General features: G+C 39.3%; 1 protein-coding gene across 1 annotated transcript in view; it reads left to right on the top strand.

The window, feature by feature from the left end:
• The window catches only part of FHOD3 (formin homology 2 domain containing 3), a 432,873-nt gene that overhangs the window by 202,384 nt on the left and 206,293 nt on the right, over positions 1-24,196 (top strand). Inside the window, 1 exon segment of the mRNA XM_017873931.1 lies at positions 19,304-19,398. Coding sequence (XP_017729420.1) covers positions 19,304-19,398 — 95 coding nt within the window.

Below are 24,196 nucleotides of genomic sequence, written 5' to 3'. Positions count from 1 at the left end.
TATTTGTCTCATCTGTACTTTGTTACACTTTCCTCTTTTTCTGCCTTTTTTTGATTATTTATTTTGTAGGATTTTAAAATCTCTTTTTAGCTGTAATTCTGTTAATTTCAAGATTGTTTTAGGGTTTATAGTACAGTTGACCCTTGAACAATATGAATTTGAACTGTGAGATGTGTGGTTCACTTATACATTATTTTTTTTTTTTTCAGTAAATACAGGTGACCCTCCATATCAGCAGGTTCCTTGTCTCCAACCAAACTTGGATCAGAAATATAGTATTTGCTGGATATGAAACCCATGTGGAGAGAGGGTCAACTTTTTGTTCTGGTGGTTTAGCAGACGCAACAATGGAACTTGAGTATGCACAGATTTTGGCATCCATGGGTTGTCAGAGAACCAATCCCCCAAGAATACTGAGGCATAACTGTTTATATCTTTAACTCATCACAGGCTTTCTTTAGATGATGTTATACCTCTTTGTGTATAGTATAAGAAACTTATAATAAGAGTGTCATGTATTCCTTCCCAGTCTTTGTGCCTTTTGTCATACCTCTTACATTTGCGAGTGTTAAAATAATACTGTTATTTTTCTGTTTGAGTAGCCAGTGACCTTTTAAAGAGATTTTTAAAATAAGGGGAAAAAACTCATGTATTTACCTTTGTAGTCATCTTTTCCAGTGCTTCCAATGCTCTTTATTCCTTTTTAGAGATTTATATTTCTACCTGGTACCATTTTCCATATACCCAAATGATTTTCTTGTAGTGAAGGTCTGCTGTTGATGGATTATTTTACCTTTGTGTATCTGAAAAGGTCTTTATTTCACCTTTGTTTTTCAAATATTTTTTCACCTGGTATAAAATTCTAGGATGACAGATTTTTTTCTCCAGTACTGTAAATATGTTGATCCATTTTCCTCTTACTTGTATTGTCTTCAGTAGGAAATTTGCTGCCATTCTTATATCTTTTTGTTTTGTTACATATGTGTCTATTTTCTGTTCTTTACTTCTGTATCAATGGTTTTGATCAATTTGATTATGAGCTGAATTGGTATGATTTTCTTCATGTTTCTTCTGATTGTGGTTTGTTATTCCTCTTGGATCTGTTGGTTTACAATTTTGAACAAATTTTGAGAATATTCAGCATTATATCTACAAATTTTTTTTTATCACCACCTCCATATTCTCTCCTTCAGGAAATCCAGTAACCAATATGTGCTACGGTTTACTGATGCTATTTATTTTAAAATCTTTTTTTCTTTGTTTTTATTTTGGTTTGTTTCTATTGCTACATCTTCAATTTTCTGAATCTTTTCTTCCATGTTTAATCTTCTTTTAATCTCATCCAGTGTAATTTTCATCTTAGAAATTTCACCTAAAAGTTCAGTTTCAGTGTCTTTACTATCTTTCATGTACCTACTTAACTTTTCAAATATACAGAATACTTTATAATCATTATTTCAATGTTCTTGTCTGATAATTCCAATATGTTTTAATCAATTAATTTTTCTTCAAACTAGTTTCATATTTTCCTACTTCTTTGCATGTGTGGCAATTTTTTATTGAATTTCCCACACTGTGACTTGTACTTATTACATGCTGATATTTTCGTATTCTTTATAAATATTTGTCACATTTGTTCTAAGGCCCAGTTACTTGTAAACACTTTGATCGTTTAAGGTATTATTTTTAAGATTCGTTAGGTGGAACCACAGAAACATTGAATCTAGGGCTAACTATTCCCAGTGACTAAAACAAGATCCTTCTGATTGTTGTGCCCTATGCCCCATGAATTGTGAGATTTTCTTGTCTGGCTGGTGGGAATAGCTGTGTATGAATGCTGGGTAATTTTCTTTCCAATCCTTTTGGAAAGGTTCTTTCCCTGACTGAAATACATTCCTGCACTGAGTAGTACTCTGTTGACTACCCAAAAGGGGAACCCTCGGTAGATTTTCAAGTTCTTTTTCCTAGGTGGTTCTGTCTTAGTCTGTTTGGGGAGTTCTATCTACTTTGCTTTCTTAGGTCTCCCAACTTGGAGGTTTGGATGAGCTATGCCAGGGTTCCGCCTCCCTGTGTGATGATGTGGGAATCTTCTCAAGGAATAGTAGTAAGCTGGGCCACTGGAGGGCTCACCTCCATTGTTTTCCAACTCCCTAGAATATAATCTGTTATTGCTTGCTGTCCAGTGTCTTGAAAAGAGTTATATTTAGTCTAGCTTTTTATATGTTCCAGGCAGAAGGGGAAATTTGATCTCTATTCCTCTTTTGGCTAGAAGCGGAAGTCTTGCAAACATTTATATTTAAAATATATTGACAGTGTACAGTGATTTACAAAACTATAAAGCTTTTGATCTAATAATCCTACCTCTGGGAATATATCTGAAATATTTCCAAAAGGGAAACAGATGTTACATACACCATTCTGTATAGCATTGTTTGTAATGAGAAATTAGAAGGAATCAATGTTTATCAAAAAGGAGAGGGGTTAAGATCAAGGCATATCTATACAGTGAAATATTAGTGGTTTATTTTAAATGTCAATTTTTAAGATTTTCAATATTTAAAACATTAATACTAAATTTATTAAAAATATATTAAAATAGCCCATGGTATGTCATCATTGGAACTTGATAAAAGTGTACACATTCTTATGGATTGAAAACTCAGAACGGGCTGCCTTCGTCTCAGTGGTGTCACTGCTGAGTCACAATGCTTCCCGCCTGCACTCACACCCACAATTCAGACCTCTGTGCTCTGCTCAGCTCTCAGTCCTGCCTCCTCTGGCAAGCTATTCTATTGTCAGCAGTGTTTTCACAGTGCAGGAAGAATCACCTGGCTCCATCCAACTTGGTCATCTTCACCTATTGTAATGTCTTCTCTCTCCTGACCTTCTCCTTAGACCACTGTCAGCCATCACTTACTCATGGTCCTTAACTGTATCCTTGAGTTGGATTCTTTTGGGGCTTATTCAGGTTTTCAGGGCGGGATGATGTGGAAAAGCCCCAAAGGTTTCAAATAGCAGTGTTTGGTCACCTTGCTATTGAAAGATGACCCACAACTGACTACTCAGTAGTGTCGTTTGTCCTCCTAGAGTCCTCTCTGGCTGCTTCTCTTGGCTTAGCAGAAAGAGGAATGAGTTAAAGATGAACTGAGCAGCAGGGCCGGTGACATCAGTCCTCCTCCACTCGGAAGGAAGCTGTTAAAATAGGACAAGCTGACTTTGCCCTTTCCTCCTTTCTGAATAATAGGCTTCATTTGCATGTGATTATTGTTTACTAATTACCTACCATTCACCTGCAGCCCCCCACCAATGTTACTTCTTCCATACCCCTCTGTACTACATTTTAGCATCTTGCCTGGACAGGACACACAAGCTGTTTAAACAGAGCTGCACAGTGATTATTTTTCCTTCCTTGTGTAAGGTTTGTGCCTCCCTGAGGATGTGTCTATTTTGGTTTTCATCATTATCATATCCTGACCTGAGAGTGATGAAATCAGCTTAGATAGAGCCCGTGGCCTTAAGTGATTGCTGTTAAAATAACTTCCCTGTGCAAGTTGTATAAAAATATAGGACCATGAGAACACATTGCTAGTGCCCCTCCCAAAGTCTGGGAAGGGGCCTGTTGGAGTGAGGGACTCTGAAGGATAAGCTTTGTTAGCACCCCGGTCCTACAGCATGAATTATGTTAACTGCCACTTTAGACCCTTACCTTTCTCTGTGGCAGGTATCCACTGGGAAAGACAGTTGCAGCAAGCTGAGAGAGGCATACTTTTGGAAGGTGTGTTATTTCTAGGGTCCTTAAAATCAAACTCCACATGCAGCAGACTTTTTCACCTGCTTGCTTGTCCAAATTTTCAGGAACTGTCCTTGGGCACCCAGAGTGAGTGAGTGAGTGTGTACCCCTTCTTGGGTAGATGAATTAGCATAAAAAACAGGGTTACACCTTGCCTAAGTTCGTCCTTTGACTTAGATAGCTGCTTACTGATGCTCCTTTCTGTCTGAGGGTAGTTAGGCTGGGCCTTGCATCTAACCTGCTGGAGCCCATTCTCAAGCAAGCTTATACTAAAGCCAGAGCTTCCCCAAAACATAGTTGCGGGGCCTTGGAATGAGGACTGTTGAGGATGTTGGTAAACAGTTTCCATTGGTGGAATTTAAGTACCAGAGGTCAAATCACTTGTACAACATTGCTTGTTTGGCAAGAGGCAGTAGGGATGGCCTCAAATGCAAGTTTCTTTGGCTTTGGAGCCTGCACTTGCCACCACTTGCCTGGCCTACCTCCCATGTCTTCCCTTCAGAGCTCTTGTGGAGTAACGGGTCTGATCATTCTCCATTCCTGACCATTGCAGTGCTCTGTCCATTTGGATGAGGTGATTCCTGCCAAATGGCCCTAGCAGAGTGCCTGGTGCTTAACAAATGCTGCAACTGTTTGCATGAGTGGGTGTGTATGTCAGACTTTAGAATTGCTAAGAGAGTTTGGGACAAATGGAGGCTAACACCTCTCATAGATCGCCACAGTTTGGGTTGAAAGATGGAGAGAGGCCTGCAGCACAGCCTTGCAATAGCTTTTCATTAACACTTTCTTTCATAGCTTTGTGTGTGTGTGTGAAGAGCAGCTGTTTTTTTCTCTTTGTTTTTGTTTGTTTGTTTGTTTAAGGAAATATTTAATTATAGTGTATAAAGCAGTGTTTGTCAACCTTCTGTTCAGAATCATCCCCCTAAGGAGCCTTTTAATATATTTTTTTCTGAATCACCCCAACTCTCATTTAAATTTAAATTCTGCAGACATTCTGTTTATGTATTCTGCCCCTGTGGAGGGCTGTACACATTTGTGATATCTAAGATGTCTTTGCTCCCAAGAATCAATTTTCATGTTTCTAGCTCCTATTAAGAATTGATGGTCTGAAGTATTTATTCCATTTCAGTAGCCGATAACATGAGAAATACTTATATAATTACAGAAATGAAAACAAAATACTAGTCATTGATTGACAGCCAGTAATCACTATTAGGATGGCAAAACAATTCTGTTCTAATGAACACGTAATTACAGCTGCTGGGGAATAGCTATGAAATAAATGGAATCTAATGTGTTGTTGGCCCAGGAGACAGGATGGTGATGGTGAGGTCTGGGGACACTCAGCCTTGTCACGTGGGTCAGCTCTGTAAGGCCAGGCTAGTCTTACAGGAAACACCTCCCAGGACTGTTAGAGCACACGTCCAGGTCAGGAGGCCTGAGGTGCATTTATGATTTTCTGCTGTGGCTATTAGGCTGCTAGTTTTTGAGAAGTAGTATTTTTGATATGATTTCATTTTGACTTTTTTATTGTGGATATATCATAAAACACGTTAACCATTTTTGTACAATTCAGTGACATTAAATATCTTCATAATGTTGTGCCACCATCACCACTATCTATTTCTAAAACTTTTTCATCACCCCGAACAGAAATTATATACCCGTTAGGCAGTAGCTCCTCAATCTTCCTTACCCCCACTCCATCTTTGTTCTTTGTACACTATCAATTTAGAGCTGACAGAGATGATTGAGTGTGGTCACAATAGGAAGATTTCTGGTTCTTTGACCATTATGCTTGTGTTGGTATTATTCTAGGCCATAAAATACACAAAACCAATATGATTAAAAATACATTGGGCAGGCTTGTAATACTTCCCAAGAATTTAGATTTTGCTAAATGGTAGGCAAGTGACTACTACTATACTGTTTATTTTATTTTATTTTACTTTATTTTATTTATTTTGTTTTATTTTTTGAGATGGAGTCTCACTCTGTTATCCAGGCTGGAGTGCAGTGGTGCAATCTTGGCTCACTGCAACCTCTGCCTCCCGGATTCAAGCGATTCTCCTGCCTCAGCCTCCCAAGTAGCTGGGATTACAGGCACCCACCATCACTCCTGGCTAATTTTTGTATTGTTCATAGAGACGGGGTTTCACTATGTTGGCCAGTCTGGTCTTGAACTCCTGACCTCAGATGATCCACCTGCCTTGGCCTCCCAAAGTGCTGATGTGAGCCACTGCACCCGGCCATGACTACTACACTGGATCTTCATTTTTAAAAAGTCCCATTGTAGAGGTCTATAATAAAGGAATAAAGTCCTCTGAGAAGAAAGTAAGGGACTGTCTTGTTTAAAAACATTATTTACTGTATTGCATGATATGATTTTAAAATGTTTAAGAGTTGAAATTTTGAAACCGTGTCTATCAAACATGCAGCTGTGCAGCTTAGCAAACATGGATGACATTCAGATGCCGTTTCCAGTCATCTGGAGCCTGCTGGGCTGAAGGGGACCAGCGCCTCCTACCTCTTCCTTATCCACAGTTCTCTGCCTCATTGGAGAACAGGATGTGGGAACTGAGGTTATTCTGAGTTTGCCTTTGAGCTTGGTTTTGGTGAGACCCAGGTGTTGATGCCGAGCCTGCTGGGGAGAGCCATAACTCAACCATCAGCCACATGCTGTGTTAATACATCAGCATATTTCATCCTAACCATAAGGGATCCAGGTTGGACTTGTCTTCCATCTTATGACTGCGTATGCTACATAGTTTTTGGAAGTAGGAAATGGTGGAGATTACATGTAAACCAGCTTCTCCGTGGGTTTAAGTCCCATGAGTTTTCTTGATGTGGTACTGTCCTAGAAGCAAAAATCAGGGGAACTATTCTGGTACCTTTTATTTTCTCATGCCCTGGAAACTCATATGTCTTCTCCCAGCTATGTGTGCCCCATCCTTTAAGGTATGTTTCTTGTCAACCTCTCCATGAATCCTCCTCTGATTACTCAGGCTCATATCAGCCTCATCCTTCTCTGAATCTGGGTGTTTATGAACTGCATTCCACTCTGCTTGGGCTTAATTACTCATCTCTACACCTCGTGTCCATTGTTTCTGTCACCTAGTGAGCAGGCATGTCAGTCAGGGACAGATGCCCTAAGTGTATGTGTCCTGCGTGAACCTTCACTAGGCCAGGAGGAGCTGCTTTTCCCAGGGTCACTGGCCAAACCCTTGTCACTGACTCAGTGTCACTCCAGGTCCCAGTGGGAAGAGCCAGAGTGAGTGTGAGCACATGAGAGTGAATGAGACACTCCAGTCACTGCTGACCCTGCTGCAGAGACCATTTCTGGTTCATTCCACCTGTGGCTCTGACCTGCTTTGGAGAGGCTGTGTGCTTCCACTGGTATTTCCTTGGTTGTAAGTCTTAGAAGATCATTATAGAACAGATCATTAAAATGACTGTTTTTCTTTCCATAGAGAACCTAGAAGTCTGCCAAAAATTTTTAGAGGTTCAAAACTTGCTAATCTGTTATACTTTCCTTCATTCCTTTGGTGTCTCCTTATCTAAAATATGGGGAACTGTAGAACAGGAAAAACTGGGAGAGGTTGAGGAGCATAGGTGTAACTGAGGCTGCTATAGCCCAGCAGTAATGAAGCACCTGTTTCTGTACAGGTGGCTGATGAGGGCTTCTTTTAAACTTTAGCATGGGAATCTGGGATATAAACTTGGCTGCTATTGGGAAGACGAATGAATAGGCCAGAAACAAACCAGTCTTCTGTGTGCATTAGATGGGAGAAGATGCAAAGAGCTTAGCTACATAATGTCCTGCTAGGAAGGAAGGTCTATCAGAAAGAAGTACATCAATGTCAATGATTCTCTTTGGAAGGCCTGGGTGGAGGGAAAGGGGGATGGGCCCTCCCTCCTTTGAGAGTTACTAAGAGTTAAGCTTGTAAGTGTTAGGGGAGAATATTAGGCCTGATTTATTTAACAACTTTTTTGGGGGCCCTTTTTTAGGAAATGGTCATTCTAAGGTAGAGAGAGGGTAGTAATCTAAGACTGCTTTAGAAAAATTTGCATTGCAAATGCTGCTAAATGTCAGCAAGGGACTCAAAACTTTGACACCTTGTTGGAGCTCTTTGTGCTGATTAAATTCTTGTCTCCGGCCTAGAATTGGCAGCTTATTCTCCTTAATTTTCATGCTGTAATAGGTATTAAAAGAGTATTTCTTTGACAGTTGCCCTTGGGGAAAACTGGACCGGAGCTTGTTATTTAGGGCAGACAATTCAGTGGAAAAGAATAATAACTAGACTCCAAGGTCTTCATTTAGTTCCAAGAATGTCAACAATATCAACCTCTTTTTAATATTTACTGCAGGCTCTGGTGAATCATGGAAATTAGGGGTAGACAAATCTAGTTCAGAGTTAAGAACAGTGAATTTTAATGGTCTGATTAAAATTAATTGAAATCCCTTCTTTAAGATGAATTAACCCTTCCCAGAAGATAAGGGGTGAGTGATACTAATAGTTTTGTTTTATTTTTCTCTCTGGAGATTACTTTGATTTAAAAACTCACTGCACATTTTCAGAGCTCCTCTGTTCTAATTGAAGAAAGCAGTGCCTATCTTGGTGCTTAGTGCTGAGCTCTGGAAGAACTGATTGTACCCTACAGTTTCCCCATCTTCATTTTCAATGTGCAAATCACAGATCATTCCAAAACAAAATAAAACCCTAGTTACCACTGATATTTGCTTATAGCAGAATGTTGCCCCGTGGTAAAGTAAGTTTCTTTAATGTTTCATACTATTCACTTATTTTTTTTCTGTGCTTTTGGTAGAAATAAATAGGAATTATTTCCAGTCACATTCTCAAATGGCAAAATATCTTATTGAATGGCAACAGCAAAGTATTTTCTTTATACTGCTTCTGTAAAAGAAAATCAAGAGTGGGAGGACTGGGAAGACAGACAAGCCAAAATACTCACACATCAGTGAGAGGAATCTCACATTTCATGGTGGAACTCTGTGGCCTCAAATATGCAAGTGGACACTTGGTTTTTAAAACCAAAGCCTTGTCTCATACATAAAAAGGGCTGGTTTGTGGTAAAAGTTGTGATATATCTATAGTTACAATAATGCTTTAAAAAATGCATTTAAAATACTTAGACCTAAACTAGATAACCCCCTTAAACAGGATTATATCTCTGTGCCCATTTATAGAATACATGCAACCTTAATTTCACTGTCATATAGAAAAAGGAAGAATGGATGAGGGATTGATTAAAAGATTACACAGAGCAGCAATATTTAAGAGCTGTTTGTGCAAAAAGTCAGATGATTTTGCCAGGAAGAGATCATCTTTCAACTTCATCAATGGCATTTTTGGTATCTTTGGCTGAAGGACAGGACATGAACAAGCAGGCAAATAACTGATTTGGTATCGGATCCTTATATGTCTGCAGTGTGTAAGAAAACATGTTTAAAAAATCAAGTCTAGCTCTGTTTGTGGAATAAATGTATATTTTATTTGTAAGGACTTCTCTTAAATGTAAAGCATGTTTAACTCACTGAAAATTCATAGGTTTCGAGTTAAAGCCTTGAGATGGTAGCAAAAGGTTCAGAGACAAAGGAGCCCAGATGGTCTGGGCAACAAACTAAAGGGCTAGAGGGTTGGCTGGAGATGTAGGGGGTCCCTGGGCCCTGTCCCGAGCAAGAGGGAACCAGAAGGTGTTCCAGCTTCGGCTGACATATTCAATGCCTTGGAAAAGTCACCGGTAAGAACATCTATTATGTATTTGAAAAGGAGTGGGCATCAAAGGCGAGAGACCAGCCAGGACCTGCAGTTGCTATAGTCCAGGAGAGATCATAGAATTTGAACCTGGGGCAGTAGTGGAGAAGAAGAGAAGACCTGTCTCAGAGGAGCACTTAAGGGAATTGGGTGACTCACTGAAGGTGGAGGATGAGGAAAGGGAAGGAGTCTGGAATAGCAGAATCCAAACTTTTTGGTTGGAGACCTACAGGAAAAGAAAAATTATATTTCTATAAAAAGAAAATAAGAACAATGTTTCCCTTAATAAGTGCAGTGTACTCCATTTTCTCTTCTATTTCATTTATTGAAAAATATGCATTGCTGCTCTTATTAGATTGACTTTACAACTTTGTAGCGGTATTTGAAAATGCAGGTATACAGTGAGCTCCAGTGTCTAGCCTGGGTTACTGGGTGATGTGTCTTATTATCAGGGCCCCTTAGGACCTACTGAGGTAGGTGGGGTGGGGAGTGTCGAGTGCTGAGGGGGAAGAGCAGTCAAAACCCTTCAGTCCTGCTTCCAGCAAAGCATCTGGGAGTTAGCCATTGTCTGTGGGGCTTCCTTTTAATGATTCCTTGCAGTAAAGAGCTACTAGCTTTAAAAAGGAAGGGAAGAAGAAAAGAAAGAAGGCAAGAAGGGAGGAAGAGGTAGAGGAAGGGAAAAAGAAGAGAAAGGATTGAAAACCATGGGCTTAGCATGCTGAGACAGAATTGTGAATGGACCCTGGCCCCAGGAGTTGCTCGATCCAGGCCACCTTCCATGTTGCTGCTAGATTTCTTATTGTAAAATCAGAGCAAGGGGGAGTTTTGGTTTGGAGTGAGATGGAGTAAGTACACAGGACCCTGTCTTTCCTAATGAATTCAACTGTAAAACCTATAAAGACAACTATTCAATTGTCTTTCCAATAAATTCAAGGATAAAATACTCAGAGCAACTATTTGAAGACTCTGAAGAGTAAATCGTAGGAGGCAGATTGGGGAAGAAGACTAGAACTTGAAATATTGAACTGACGGTGCTTTTAACAATTTTCTTCTGGTATTCTCTGATCTGGACTCAAATTAGCACAAAACCCAGAAGTGGACTTGGGTGTGGACAGAGAGAATTCAAGATCTTTCTGTTTCTGGCTTGAGTAGGAGGAAAACGGACTCAGTGCAGAAGCCTCCCGTTTCTCACTCTGTTGTCTTGCCCCCTCTCCCCCAGGTAATCCCATGGTGAGAACAGCGGGGTCTACGGGCACCTAGAACTCTGAGGAGTGGAATGGAAGCTCACAGAAGTCTGCTTTTTCCTTCTCTGTTCTTCTGCTTGGCCACAGTTGTGGCTATAGTCATAGAAATTAAGTGGCTGAACAGGTTAAATAATGCCCCAGCTCTCTGGCTGAAGGGCTAAGAAGGGGAAGCCTCAGCTGGTGCGATGGCTCATGCCTGTAATCCCAGCACTTTGGGAGGCTGAGGCAGGTGGATTACTTGAGGTCAGGATTTGAGACCAGCCTGGCCAACCGGGCAAAATCCTATCTCTACTAAAACTCCAAAAAAAAAAAAAAAAAAAAATTCGCCAGGCATGGTGGTGCTCATCTGTAATTCCAGCTACTCGGGAGGCTGAGGCACCAGAATCACTTGAACTGGGGAGGCAGAGTTTGCAGTGAACTGAGATGACGCCACTGCACTCCAGCCTGGGTGACATAGCAAGACTCTGTCTCAAAAAAAAAAAAAAAAAAAAAAAAAAGTGGTAGAGGGAGCCTCAGGGAACCTGAAAGTATCAGAAATATAAAGGAGAAGGAGAATCTCAGGAATGCGAAAGTTTTATGTGAACCTCTGAGCTCCACACAGACTGCATGCATGAATCTAACCCTAAACAGCATAGCAATGACTGAGAACTGAACAAGGCAGATACTGCCCAGGCCCCAGACTGTCTACTTTGTGGTGCACATATGGACCTGAACCAAATGGCACAGCAAGGGCTCTGAAAACTGAACTGATATTGGAACCACAGAAGACAGGTCAGAACTTGTGACTCGAACTGAACCAGGTTAATTGCCTGCTTAAACAAAAATGTCAACATTTTTCTGTAATATTTAAACAAAACCCAGAGTTTCATAACATTATTTAAAAAATATCCAGGAGGTAAGCCAAAATTACTTGGCACACAATAAACTAGGAAAATCCCAGCTTGCATGGGAAAAGATAGATCACCACCCCAGGGCCACATTGATACAGATACTGGATTTGTCAGTTTGTAATGTAGCCATTCTGAAAATGCTTCAGGAAGTAAGAGTGAACATTATTGAAATGAATAGAAAGATGGAAAGTCTCAGCAAGAAACAAGATATAAAGAACCCAATGGAAAATTTAGAAATGAAAGATACAATAACCAAAGTAAAAAGCTTACCAGATGGGCTCAGTAGCAGATTGGAAATCATAGACCTTAATTAAAACACATTAGTACTTAAATATGACTGGTCTAATCACAGTAATTAAAAGACAGACATTAATGAATAAATAAAACAAGACCCAACTAAATGCTGCTTACAAGAAACCCACTTTAATTATAATGCTATAGTTGAGCAAAAGGATGCAGAAAAAAAAAACATGCAAACACTAATCAAAAGAAGGTGAAGTGACTATATTAATTATTAGAAGAAGTAGGCTTCAGAGCAAAGAAAATAATTGGAGGTAAAGCAGACATTATAATGACAAAAGAATCAGGTCACCCAGAAAAGTAGAGCTTCAGAATTCATAAAGCAAAAACAGAACTGAAATAAGAAATAGAAAAAATTCTATTGTAGTTGGAGACTTCAATACTTCTCTTTTGGTAATCAATAGAATTGACAGACTGAAAATCAGCAAGTCTATGAAGGAACTGAATGGCACCATCAACCAAATAGTTCTAATTGACATTTTAGAAAATGCTACTCAACTACAGGGAATACATATTACTTTCAAATATGCATAAAACATTCACCAATATAAATCATATCTTGGGTCATAAAACAAACCATAACCAATTTAAAAGAATTGATATAATGTGATTTCTGACTGGAATAAAATTAAACTGTAAATCAGTAACAGAAGGATAACATGAATATGTCCAAACTCTTAGAAATTAACACACTTCTAAATAATCCATGTGTTGAAGAGGAATTCTCAATGGAAAGTAGCAAACATTTTGTACTAAATGAAAATGAAAATACAACACATCAGATTTGTGGGATGTGGTTGAAGCAATGCATGAGGGAAATTTCTAGCATTACCTGCGTATATTAGAAAAGAGGGAAATAATATAAGCACCTTCCTTAAGAAACTAGAGTAAGAAAAGTAAAATAAAACCAAATATGTAGAATGAAGAAAATAATAAAAGTAGAAATTGATGAAGTTGAAAGCAGAGAAAAAATAGAGAAAATAAATGAAACAAAAAGCTGATTCCATGAAAAGAAAAATAAAGTTGACCAACAAGAATGACAAATGAAAAAAGAGAGAGAAGGCATGCATTGCTAACATTAGGAATGAAAGGAGATAAAACTTCACTTAAATGAATTATAACAGAATACTATGAACAACTCTAAGCACATAAAATTGATACATTAGATGAAATGGATCAATTCCTTAAATGGATCATTTCCTTAAAAATCACAAACTACCAAAACCCACCCAAGATGAAATGATAACCTGACTAGCCCCATTACTGTAACTATTAAAGAGATTTAATTTGCAGTTAACCTTCTGAACAAAATATCTACAGCCCCAAATGGTTTCCTGGTGAATTCCACCAAACATTTAACGATAAAATAAAACCATTTTACAAAATCTCTTCCAGAAAACAGAAGAGGAGGAAACACTTCCCAATTCATTTTATGAGGTTGGCGTTACCATGGTATGAAAACCAGACATAAAATACACAGAACAATATTTATTATGAACAAAGATGCAAAAAATCCTCAACAAATATTAGTAAATCAAATCCAGCAATATATGAGAAGAATAATATACCATGGTCAAAAAGGATGCAAGGCTCATTCAGTATTTCAAATTCAGTTAGTGTAACCTACTGCATTAATAATCTGAAGAAGAAAAACCATAATCGTATCAGTTGATGTAGAAGAAGCATTTGACAAAATTCATTCCTTCATGATTTACAGAAAGCTCTTAGCAGACTAGAAATTGGAGAAACTTCCTCATCTTGATAAAAGACAATTTATAAAAACATATGTCTTACATCATAATTAATGGTAAATGATTATTAATGCTTTCTCCCTAATATTAGGAACAAGGCAAGGATGTTCACTCTCACCACGCCCATTGAATATTATACTGAAAGTCTTCACTAGTGCAATAGGGATGGGAAGAGGGATATAGATTGGGAAGGAAGAAACAAAATTGTTCTTTTTCACAGACAACATTATTGTCTATGTACAAAATTCCAGGAAATCTACAAAAACAAAACAAAAAATCAAACACTCCTAGAATTAAGTTTAACAAAATTGTAGGATATAAGGCCAATATACAAATTCAACTTTGTTTCTATATGCTAACAATAAACAATTAGGAATGGAAAAGTTTTTAAAACACCATTTGTAATAGCTCCGAAGAATGTGAGCTACTTATAAATTTGGCAAAAAATACCATCCCAAACAAACAAACATTGCATTTATAGTTGAAAACTATAGAACACTGATAAAAGCAATCTGCAAAGATGTATAATAAATAGACGTAACAGGTTTATAGATTAGAAGATTCAGCATAGTAAAGATGTCAGTTCTCCTAGAATTTATACATTATTTCCAGAAAGATTTTGTTGTTGTTGTTGATTTAGACAAGCTGCTTGCAGAATTTGTGTTAAAAGGTAAAAGAACAAGAATGGCTGAACCAATTTTGAAAAAGAAGAATGAATAGGAAGAATCACACTACCCAATTTTAACATTTACTGTAAAGCTATGGTGATCCAGATTGTGTGGTATTGGCAACGGGATGGACAGACCAATGGAACAGAAACAGACCTGTACAAACACAACCAGTTGATTTTTGGAAATAGAAAAACAAATGGCGTTATAGCAGTTGGACGTATGAAAAAAATGAACTTCAATCTACGCTTCTTTGTACAACAGTTATGTCAAATTGGATCATACAGCTACATATAAAGAGGAAAACTATACATTTTTAGGAGAATGCATAAGAGAAGATCTTTGTGATTTCTAGTTAGGCAAGGAGTTCTTCCACCACTTCTCATGACCCACAGCTGGGTAAGGTTAGCCTGGAGAGCTTGCTCCCTGTCTTCCGTTTTTGAGAGTTGTTCAGCGTGTGCTTCTGTTCAATGGAGGCACTATTCTAACTCATTCCTCACCACACCCCTGCAAAATAGATAGTATGGTATAACTGTGTCATTTTTGAGATGAAGAAACTGACGCACAGAAAGATGAATAAATATACCTCCAGTGTCATAAGTTCCATGAGTGGCAGAACAGGAAATCCTCTCTTCCTAGACCTGTGGTGCCATCTACCTTTGTGTTCTGATAGACAGTCTCAGCCTCCACATCCTTCTTGAAAACACAAATCATGAATTTTCATGGCTCCTGTGACCCAGACGTGTGTTTTCAAGGCATCTGTGTTGTTCTTCTGTGTGGGTTTTATTCTCAGGCCCACGTTTAAGGTTGTTGGGTTTTTGCTGCTCATAGTGCAGTATTAACCCACATGAATCTCTTTAGCGCCATCTTGTGTCTGGAGTGGTTTACAGGCGGGATTGCTTTAGTGGCAGCGGGTAGGGTACAGAAAAGATGTGATGGGAAAGATTTGATTACCAAAATATGAAAAATTCGTGTGATCAGACACTTGAATTCCATTAGACATGAACTTTCTAGTGACGCACCTCTTCCAGTGTCATCAGTTAATAGAATGTTGCAGGGAACAGATCAAATCAGCTTTTAAATCTTAGTTTGCCTTCTCCCATTGTAATAGTGTCCTGGCTTCCTGGGCCCTTGGCCAGTACCAGAGGTCCTGAGCTCTTAGGGTGGAGGCCTTCAGTCCCACTTTATCAGCCTTGAGGAGAGAGTCTTCCCTGTGGATATACCTTCCAGAAGGCTAAAGAGTCTACCTTCTCTCTCCCTGTGTGGTTAGGCTGATTTAAAGGGAGGTGCCAAAATGTACCTCAGGATTGGCCTCTTCAGCAGTGGAACTCAGAATGGGAAAAGGACAGTGGAGCAAACTCCCCTTCCATGGAGACTTGCCAGTTTGTTTGCGAAGGGAAGGAGGGAAGAAATGGGAAAAAAATTAGGGCAGAATGTGCCGAATTCTTGGAGCTCTTCCTTGAGGTAGGGGCTGCGTCTTTCTGCAGGAGGGTGCAGGGTGGGGGGGGAGGGGTGGGTGCACTAGTAAAAAATTCTAAAGACAAAAGCATGTAGCACCTTACATTATTCAGTTTTTACTTTTCCGTTACAGAAGTAACCGATGCTCATATTAGAAAACTGGGAAAATAGAAAAAATACGAAAAATACATCCAAAGAGCATATATTCAATCACAATGGTTAATATTTTATGGATTTCCTTTTCTTCTTTGTATGCGTGAAGATTTGAGTGTTATGACTAGACACGGTGGCTTATGCCTGTAATCCCAGCACTTTGGGATTCCAAGGCTGGTGGATCACTTGAGCCCAGGAGTTTGAAACCAGCTTGGATAACATAAGGAGACCCTGTCTCTACAGAAAAAAAAAAAAAAAAAAAAAAGCTGGATGTGGTGGCATGTGTCTGTGGTCCCAGCTACTCAGGAGGCTGAGATGGGAGGATCATTTGAGCCTGGGAAGTTAAGGCTTCAGTGAGCCATGATGGCACCACTGCTCCAGCCTGGGCGATCGAGTGAGACCTTATCTCAACTAAAAGAAGATTTGAGTGTTTTGTTTAATTATATGATGTTGCTTTTTACTTATTTAATTATGTGATGTTGCTTTTTACTTATACTGGCTTTTACTTATTTTATGAGAAACATTTTACAAGTTAGTACATAGCTTTGGTAAATGACTGTGTATGCTGAGTTCTAGAACCATGATAGATGTTTGTGTTTTAGTTATTATTTTGGTATGTTAAATAATGCTTCAGTGAACACCTTTGCTTCCTTTTTTATTTTGTTTGTTTAAACTTAGAGCTGTTTCCTTAGAATAGGTTTCCCAAATCATGATGACTGGGGAAAGGCTTGAAGAGGACTTTAAGGTTCTTAGTATAAACACATACATGTTCTCCCACCCTGGCTGGAAGTGGGCTCTGCTACTTAGGCAGTGATGGAGATTTTGGACACATCCCTTCACTTCTCAGAGCCTCAGGTTTTTCCTCTGCCAAATGGAGGTGAAAATATCTACTACATATGGCTCTTCTATTAATAATACCTATAAAATCCCTCCGGAGAACTTGGCACACAGTGAGCGCTAAATACATGGTAACTTTACAAAATAATTATAGCCCTAGATAGCCTTATTGCAGGTTTCTACCAGTTTGCCCTACCACTACCAATGCATGAAGTTATTTAACTTCTCTAGTGTTTGATACATAATCATTTCTTTTTAAAATACCTTTGCCAATTTGAGTGAAAACACTACCTTATTATTGTTTTAATTTGCATTTGTTTTATTATAGTGAGAGTGAACAATTTTGCATGCTATTATAAACAAGTTTGTTGTCTCATATAAAATATATTTGCCTTTTTTCTGTTGGTATTTAATATTTTACTAGCTGTATTAACTATTTTAAAAAGAAATTATTCTTTAACATATTTGTTATAGATCCACTTATTTAGTATAATTTTATATCAAACTTTTGTATGCTACATTCAAATGCTACATACAGATTTCTCATTAGGATGAGAAATGTGATTATAATTGTAATCTCTTTGTAATTCTGTGAATTTTTTATTGTATCTATAATGTTACTTGCAAATTATGACAATATGTATTTCCAGCAATTTTGTATCTTATTGTTTTTCATGTCTTATTAAATTTGTCTGAAATTCTATAGCAGTGTTAAATAATCCATAGGTTTAATGAGCATCATTTAAAACATATTTTCTGATTAGTAGGAATATCTCTAGTGTTCTACCATTAAATATAATATGAATCTGTTATTTCTCAAAATATACTGCTTATTGTGTCAAGGATATGTCCAAATAATTTTTAAAATTTTTGAATTCTTACATATTTAGGAGCATAGTTTTCTCAGAATAACGTGGTTTTCTTTTACTTTTCTTTCTTTCTTTTGCTTTTCTTTTCCTTTTCTTTTCTTTTCTTTTCTTTTCTTTTTTTTTTGAGACAAAGTCTTGCTCTGTCACCCAGGCTGGAGTGCAGTGGCACGATCTTGGCTCACGGCAACCTCCACCTCCTGGGTTCAAGCAATTTTCCTGCCTCAGCCTCTTGAGTATCTGGGATTACAGGTGTACGCCACCACACCCATCTAATTTTTGTGTTTTTAGTAGAGGCGAGGTTTTGCCATGTTGGTAAGGCTGGTCTTGAACTCCTCACCTCATGTGATCCACCTGCCTTGGCCTCCCGAAGTGTTGGGATTACAAGCGTGAGCCGCTGTGCCTGGCCGCTAACATGGTTTTCTTATTTGATCTTCTGTTGGATAGGATGAGTTTTCTAATATTACATATATATTTGTATACTTAGAATTTGTGTATATTGTTTTGTGTTTTGCTCTTTTTAATCAAAATATTTTGTGTAGAATGTTTCTTACAACCCACATATAAACTTTGTATGTGTGTGTAATGCATAAAAAAAAAGTAAGAAAATACATCAATATTTTAAGAATGGTTATCTTTAATTTATGGGAATATGAATTATTTTCACTTTATTCTTCTGTATTTTCTAAAATGAGCTGTCCTGTTACTAGCATTAAAAAAAATGTTGTTTAGAAAATGTCAATGCCCTGCAATTAGTTTTGGGTGAAATATGATTAGGAGGTTAGATGTGATTGAAGGAATCCTTCTTCCTTTAGGTAACTTCTGTTTGTTCATTATCTATCATTCAGATTATCTTTGTACTAATGGAGTTGAAAACCTGAGTTTAATGTTTACTTAAAAAAACATAGCCAGTATTTTCTATTGGAAGAACAATGATAGTATGTGGTGACTGTATTTTCCTAAACTAAGAATTTAGGATTTGATATGTGATGAATGTGTGATATCATGTATTTTCATGATACCTGATGTTTTTTACTTGAAAATCTTTGAGGGGAATTGCTCATAATATTTAACTACACATTTATTGCTGACCTATTGGAATAAAATTGGATTAATTCAGGATGATCCCACAGAATCTGAGACTTGCTGACCACAGACTGGGGCACTGGACAGGTTGCTTTTGGAAACTTCGTTTGTCCTTGTGGCCCCCGTGGGAGGCCACAACCCAGACACCATCTCATGAATATCTTTTTCCTGTCTGGGACTACACACAGATATAGAAACAGAAAAACATGCATTTATACATCAAGGCACACAGAAACAACAATCACTGGATTCGTGCCTTAATTGCATCTTCTAGGAGCCTGGAATAGCCCTTGTTTCTTCTAGTGTTCGACACTTTCTCTCTGAAATGAGATTTAGCTAATTTCAGAGCTCAGGAATTCTCCTCAGATTTGATTCTTAACATGCTATGTACTTAAAGTGTGAAAATCTTGATTGGTATTATGATCACTGAAGATTGTATTTCTATATAAATCTTTAATGTCTCCTTTTTCTCGTTTTCTGTAGCTTTGGGCCAGATTATGTTGTATGTGGATGGAATGAATGGAGTAATAAACCACAATGAAACCATTCAGTGGCTGTACACTCTCATTGGGTCAAAGGTAAGGGGAAGTTATGGTTGACTCTTTTGTTCAATTGTCATATCACTTGCCTTTCTTTTTTCTTTGAGTCAGTTTTGCAGAAAGAAATTTTATTCAGCTTTTTTCAAGCCATTACAGTATAAATGAGGACTACTGCTCTATAGATGTTAAGATACACTTAAATGGCAAGTAGCTCATGAAATTTTAATGCATTTCTATTTTCTCTTCTCTTAAGCTTTAATCAAGTGCCTTTGGAACCTTTGGTTTTTAATATTTAGCTAAATGTTATACCGTAGGGCCTGGCATGGTGGCTCACGCCTGTAATCCCAACACTTGGCAAGGCCGAGGCGGGTGGATCACAAGGTCAGGAGATCGAGACCAGCCTAGACAACATGGTGAAACCCTGTCTCTACTAAAATACAAAATTAGCTGGGCATGGTGGTGCGCACCTGTAGTCCCAGCTACTCGGGAGGCTGAGGCAGGAGGTTGCAGTGAGCTGAGATCATGCCATTGCACTCCAGCCTGGGTGATGGAGCAACACTCTGTCTCAAAAAAAAAAAAAAAAAAAAAAAAGAAAACCACATTATTCTGAGAAAAACTATGCTCCTAAATATGTAAGAACTCAAAAATTTAAAGAATTATTTGGACATATCTTTGACACAATGAACAGTATATTTTGAGACTCTGTCTCCAGAAAAAAGTTATACCATAGATGTAAGATCTGTGAACCACCTGTATTTCATGTTCATATGTACATATATATTGCTGTGTTGTACACATGTATATGCATATTCCTATATGGATGAAAGAATCTGGGATTACCTTTCAGCTCTAACATCAATTATAAAAGTAATCAATGTTTATTACAGATTTACCAGGCACCAAACTAGGTATTTTATTTTTTATTTATTGAGACAGAGTCTTACTCTGTTGCCAGACTGGAGTGCAGTAGCATGATCTCGGCTCCCTGTAACTTCCACCTCCTGAGTTCAAGCAAATCCCATGCCTCAGTCTCCCAAGTAGGTGGGGTTAAAGGCATGACCCACCACCCTGGGCTCATTTTTGTGATTTTAGTAGAGACACAGTTTCACCATGTTGGCCAGTCTGGTCTTGAACTCCTGGCCTCAAATGATCCACCTGCCTCGGCCTCTCAAAGTGCTGGGGTTACAGGCATGAGCCACCACATCTGACCCATAAAACATCCTAGGTGTTTTATAAGCATGATCTCATTTAATCCTCATGAGGCCACTATCAGGTAAGTAATATAATTCCTATTTGGTAGTTGAGGAAACAATGCTTGATTATGAAAGCGTAGCTGGTTTCCCCATGCATTTTGGCACATCACCACCAGCCATGCCTTGGCTGCAAGGTCCCTGAGGTCTCTGAAAGTCCTGTCAAGGAAGCAGATCTACTCCATCACTTCAGGTGTGCCAAACGCTGGGCAAGCCTCTGGCATGGTCTTCTCTGGGTTCTGCTGGCGTGTGGAGGAGCATGTGTTAGGGACTTGACTGCAGGGGGATTTGGGAGAAGTAGTAAAAGGGACCCTGTCCTGAGCAGGTGCAGATGCACCAAGGTTAAAGTGCTGTGTGGGTAGCATGTTGTGGAGATCTGAGTGGCTGTAGTGGGCATTCAGATGGAGTGGGGGATCTTGAGGGCCTGGATACAGAATTTGAACCTGACTTAAACAGGTCACAGAATCAGCATAGCTTTGTAGGGGCCCTGAAGAGCATATTGGATTAATCTGTTCTCACACTGCTAATAAAGACATACTCGAGACTGGGTAATTTATAAAGGAAAGAGGTTTAATGGACTCACAGTTCCACATGGCTGGGGAGGCCTCCCAATTGTGGCAGAAGGCGGAGGAGGAGCAAAGGCACATCTTACATGGTGGCAGGCAAGAGAGTGTGTGCAAGGGAACTGCCCTTTATAAAACCATCAGATCTCATGAGACTTATTCACTGTCATGAGAACAGCATGGGAAAAACATGCCCTCATGATTCATTTACCTCCCACTGGGTCCCTCCTGCAACATGTGGAAATTATTACAATTCAAGGTGAGATTTGGGTGGGTACAGAGAACCAAACCATATCACATGTGGTCTGCCCAGACTGTCCCCCATCCCTGTGTTCACTGCCCACCCCCACTAGAGTGAGCGTTTCCAGGCTGCTGTGCACAATGCTGTGCTCTGCTGGGGAGCCCATCCCCTGGCCCTGCCCCTGGAGTCACCTGCCTCCCAAGGATTCTACTGTCCTTTGGGAGCACTCAGCCCTGGTTTGATTTGGGGAGGAGCATGGTTCTAGTTTTAGGCTGTATCTCCTTCTCAGACTTCTCAAAATCCTGGTGATTGTGTCCTTGTGTGGTGGAAAGGGCCTTTTCTCTGTGGCTGGTGTTGGCGTGCAGATCCCCATGGGGTCCCACGTTTGTGGGTGGCCTTCACATCTTCCCCTCAGTTTTCCTTTTTCTAGTACGTATTGATGAGAAAATTTTTCCCCATTTCATATTAGATACAGCTATGGTTTCCCTAGGAAGACTGAAAATCTTTTAAAAGAATGTTTTGGCTTTGTTTTCTATGGAAAATGGAAGTGACTCTATTTTGAAATTGATATAGGTGACCTTGGACGCTGAGTGGAATGCTGGGCCTTCTAGGTTGCTTCAGCCTGGCCAAGGGAAGATTTATATCTCATATCCTATTTCAGTTTCTTCTCCTTTTTCCTTGCTTGTGCTGGGAACCCTCCCTGACTTTCATGTTCATTTGGAACCGGCTGCCTCCCCAAGGCACTCTAAATGGTCTCGAGGACCTAAAAGCTAGGGAGACGGGAAGAGATTTTGCAAGAAAGATGACTTTTTGTACATGACACAGCTGAATTAAGATATCTTTATGGTTTTATGATGGCCATGATAAAACACCAACAACTTGCCCTATTTCTAAAAGGAAACAAAACCTAACATGCTTACAATAGAAAAACTGACAGTCTAATAGCTCATCATCAGGCAGAGAATAGAGTGAGGGCAAAGTTAGGGAAGGTGGGATGGGTATGGGGAAGAAGCACTGTGAGCAGGGAGAGATGACATAGAGAATGCTGTGGTCCGAATGTGCCCCCTAAATTTTTGTGTTGTAAACGTGATCCCCAATGCAGCAGTGTTAAGAGGTGTTTAGGTCATGAAGGCTCTGCCATCATGAATGGATTAATGCCATTATAAGAAGGATTTGTGGAAGGAGTGCATTTTTTCTCTTTTGATTCTCTGCCATGTGAGAACACAATCTTCCTCCCCTCCAGAAGATACTGCAACAGGCACCATCTTGGATGCAGAGGGACTGGGCCCCTCACAGCCAGTGCCTTGATCTGGGACTTCCCAGCCTCCAGAACTGTGAGAAATAAATTTCTGTTCTTCAGAAATTACCCAGTCTCAAGTATTTCTTTTTATAGCAGCACATATAGACTAAGAGAGGAAAGGCGCAAAGAAAAGAAGAGAGAGAGATAGAAAAGAGGGAGGAGAAGGACCACAGAGGAGGAAAAGAAGAAGAAAAGCAGAGAAAAAAACCCAGAAATAACAGAAATGCATGCCGTGGCTCAGAGTCTCTGGTGTTGCAACAACATCATATTAATTTTACTTTGGAATCATTCTGTAAGGAAAATAAGCAATCAGGAAGGAATGAACACACAGGAAAATCTTTATTGCATTTGTAAATAACATGGAAAATTATACAATTAAAAGTTTCAAAAATACATTTCAAGGAATTGTGCTTTCCCAGCCTCCCCCTCCTACACTGTGCACTCGGTGTGTGCTTCCTCAGCAGTGGTTCAGGACTCTGGGCCGCCTCCTCAGGGCCTCTGTCTGAGGTGGCACACTCGCCTCCTCCCCAGCCATTTGGGCCATCAGCACTGGATCTGTGTGGATTTCTGTCTCCATATTTTATTTTCCCAAAGGAAGGTCTATAATAGTCGCTGGCTCCTATGTTCTGCACTGTGCTGGTCACAATGAGGACAAGAGAGTGGAGCCAAGAGTCAGCCTGTATCTTGGAGTTCACTGTGTTGTTGGAAAGGAGAATTCTGGGGAACAGTGACGCTGCAGCCTGTCCCACTAACTGTGATGTCACATGAAGGTCTCCTGCCACTCTTCAGGGTGTGCTCTGCTCTAGGCAAGTTGCTGAAACTTAACAAAGGCAGTAGCTGCCAAGTTTATTTCTAGTGTACATAGTTCTAATGAGATCACTTCTTATTTCCAAAACCAATAGAGTGTCTGCTGACACTCTTCCCTCATCCCCATCTGAGTAGTGAGAAATTGAAAAGAACAACAGATACATCAACCCAAGACCCTTAGGTTTTGAGAATGAAGCCTCAGTCTCCTCCTTAAACATACAGTTAGGTCAATACAGCTGCAATAGGTTTTCCCCAATTCAAATTAGGAAATCAGGAAAGCCAGGGGCCCTAGCATTTTGTTTTGACAGAGTCAGATTTATCTTAACCTGGAAAGTTTACCTTGACATCCAGTTGCCTTTGCCTTATACAGTCACAGAGTTGATAAAGGAAATACTGGAGTAGAAAAATCTTGTCATTGTGTTTTCATAATTCTTCATTTTTCTTCCATGAAAGGCAACAAGATGTGATTTTGCAGCCTGCCAGAGGCTCATTATGCAGTGCATATTTGCAGATATTTGAGACTCATAGCCAGGGGAGAAAATGATGCATTCGTAGCCAAATAATGACTTTTTAAAAGAAAGAAAAAAGTGTTTTCAATAAAGTGTTTCTTTCTATTTACAAGAGCCCATCTTTAAACTCCCCAGTCAGGGGTAAGAGGCAGATGCCAGGCCCATGA

The sequence above is a fragment of the Rhinopithecus bieti genome, unplaced genomic scaffold (assembly GCF_001698545.2).
Source record: "Rhinopithecus bieti isolate Rb0 unplaced genomic scaffold, ASM169854v2 scaffold_5260, whole genome shotgun sequence".
In the NCBI taxonomy this organism is placed as follows: Eukaryota; Metazoa; Chordata; class Mammalia; order Primates; family Cercopithecidae; genus Rhinopithecus; species Rhinopithecus bieti.
The sequence above is the reverse complement of the archived record's forward strand: the minus strand, read 5'-3'. Positions and strand labels throughout refer to the sequence as shown.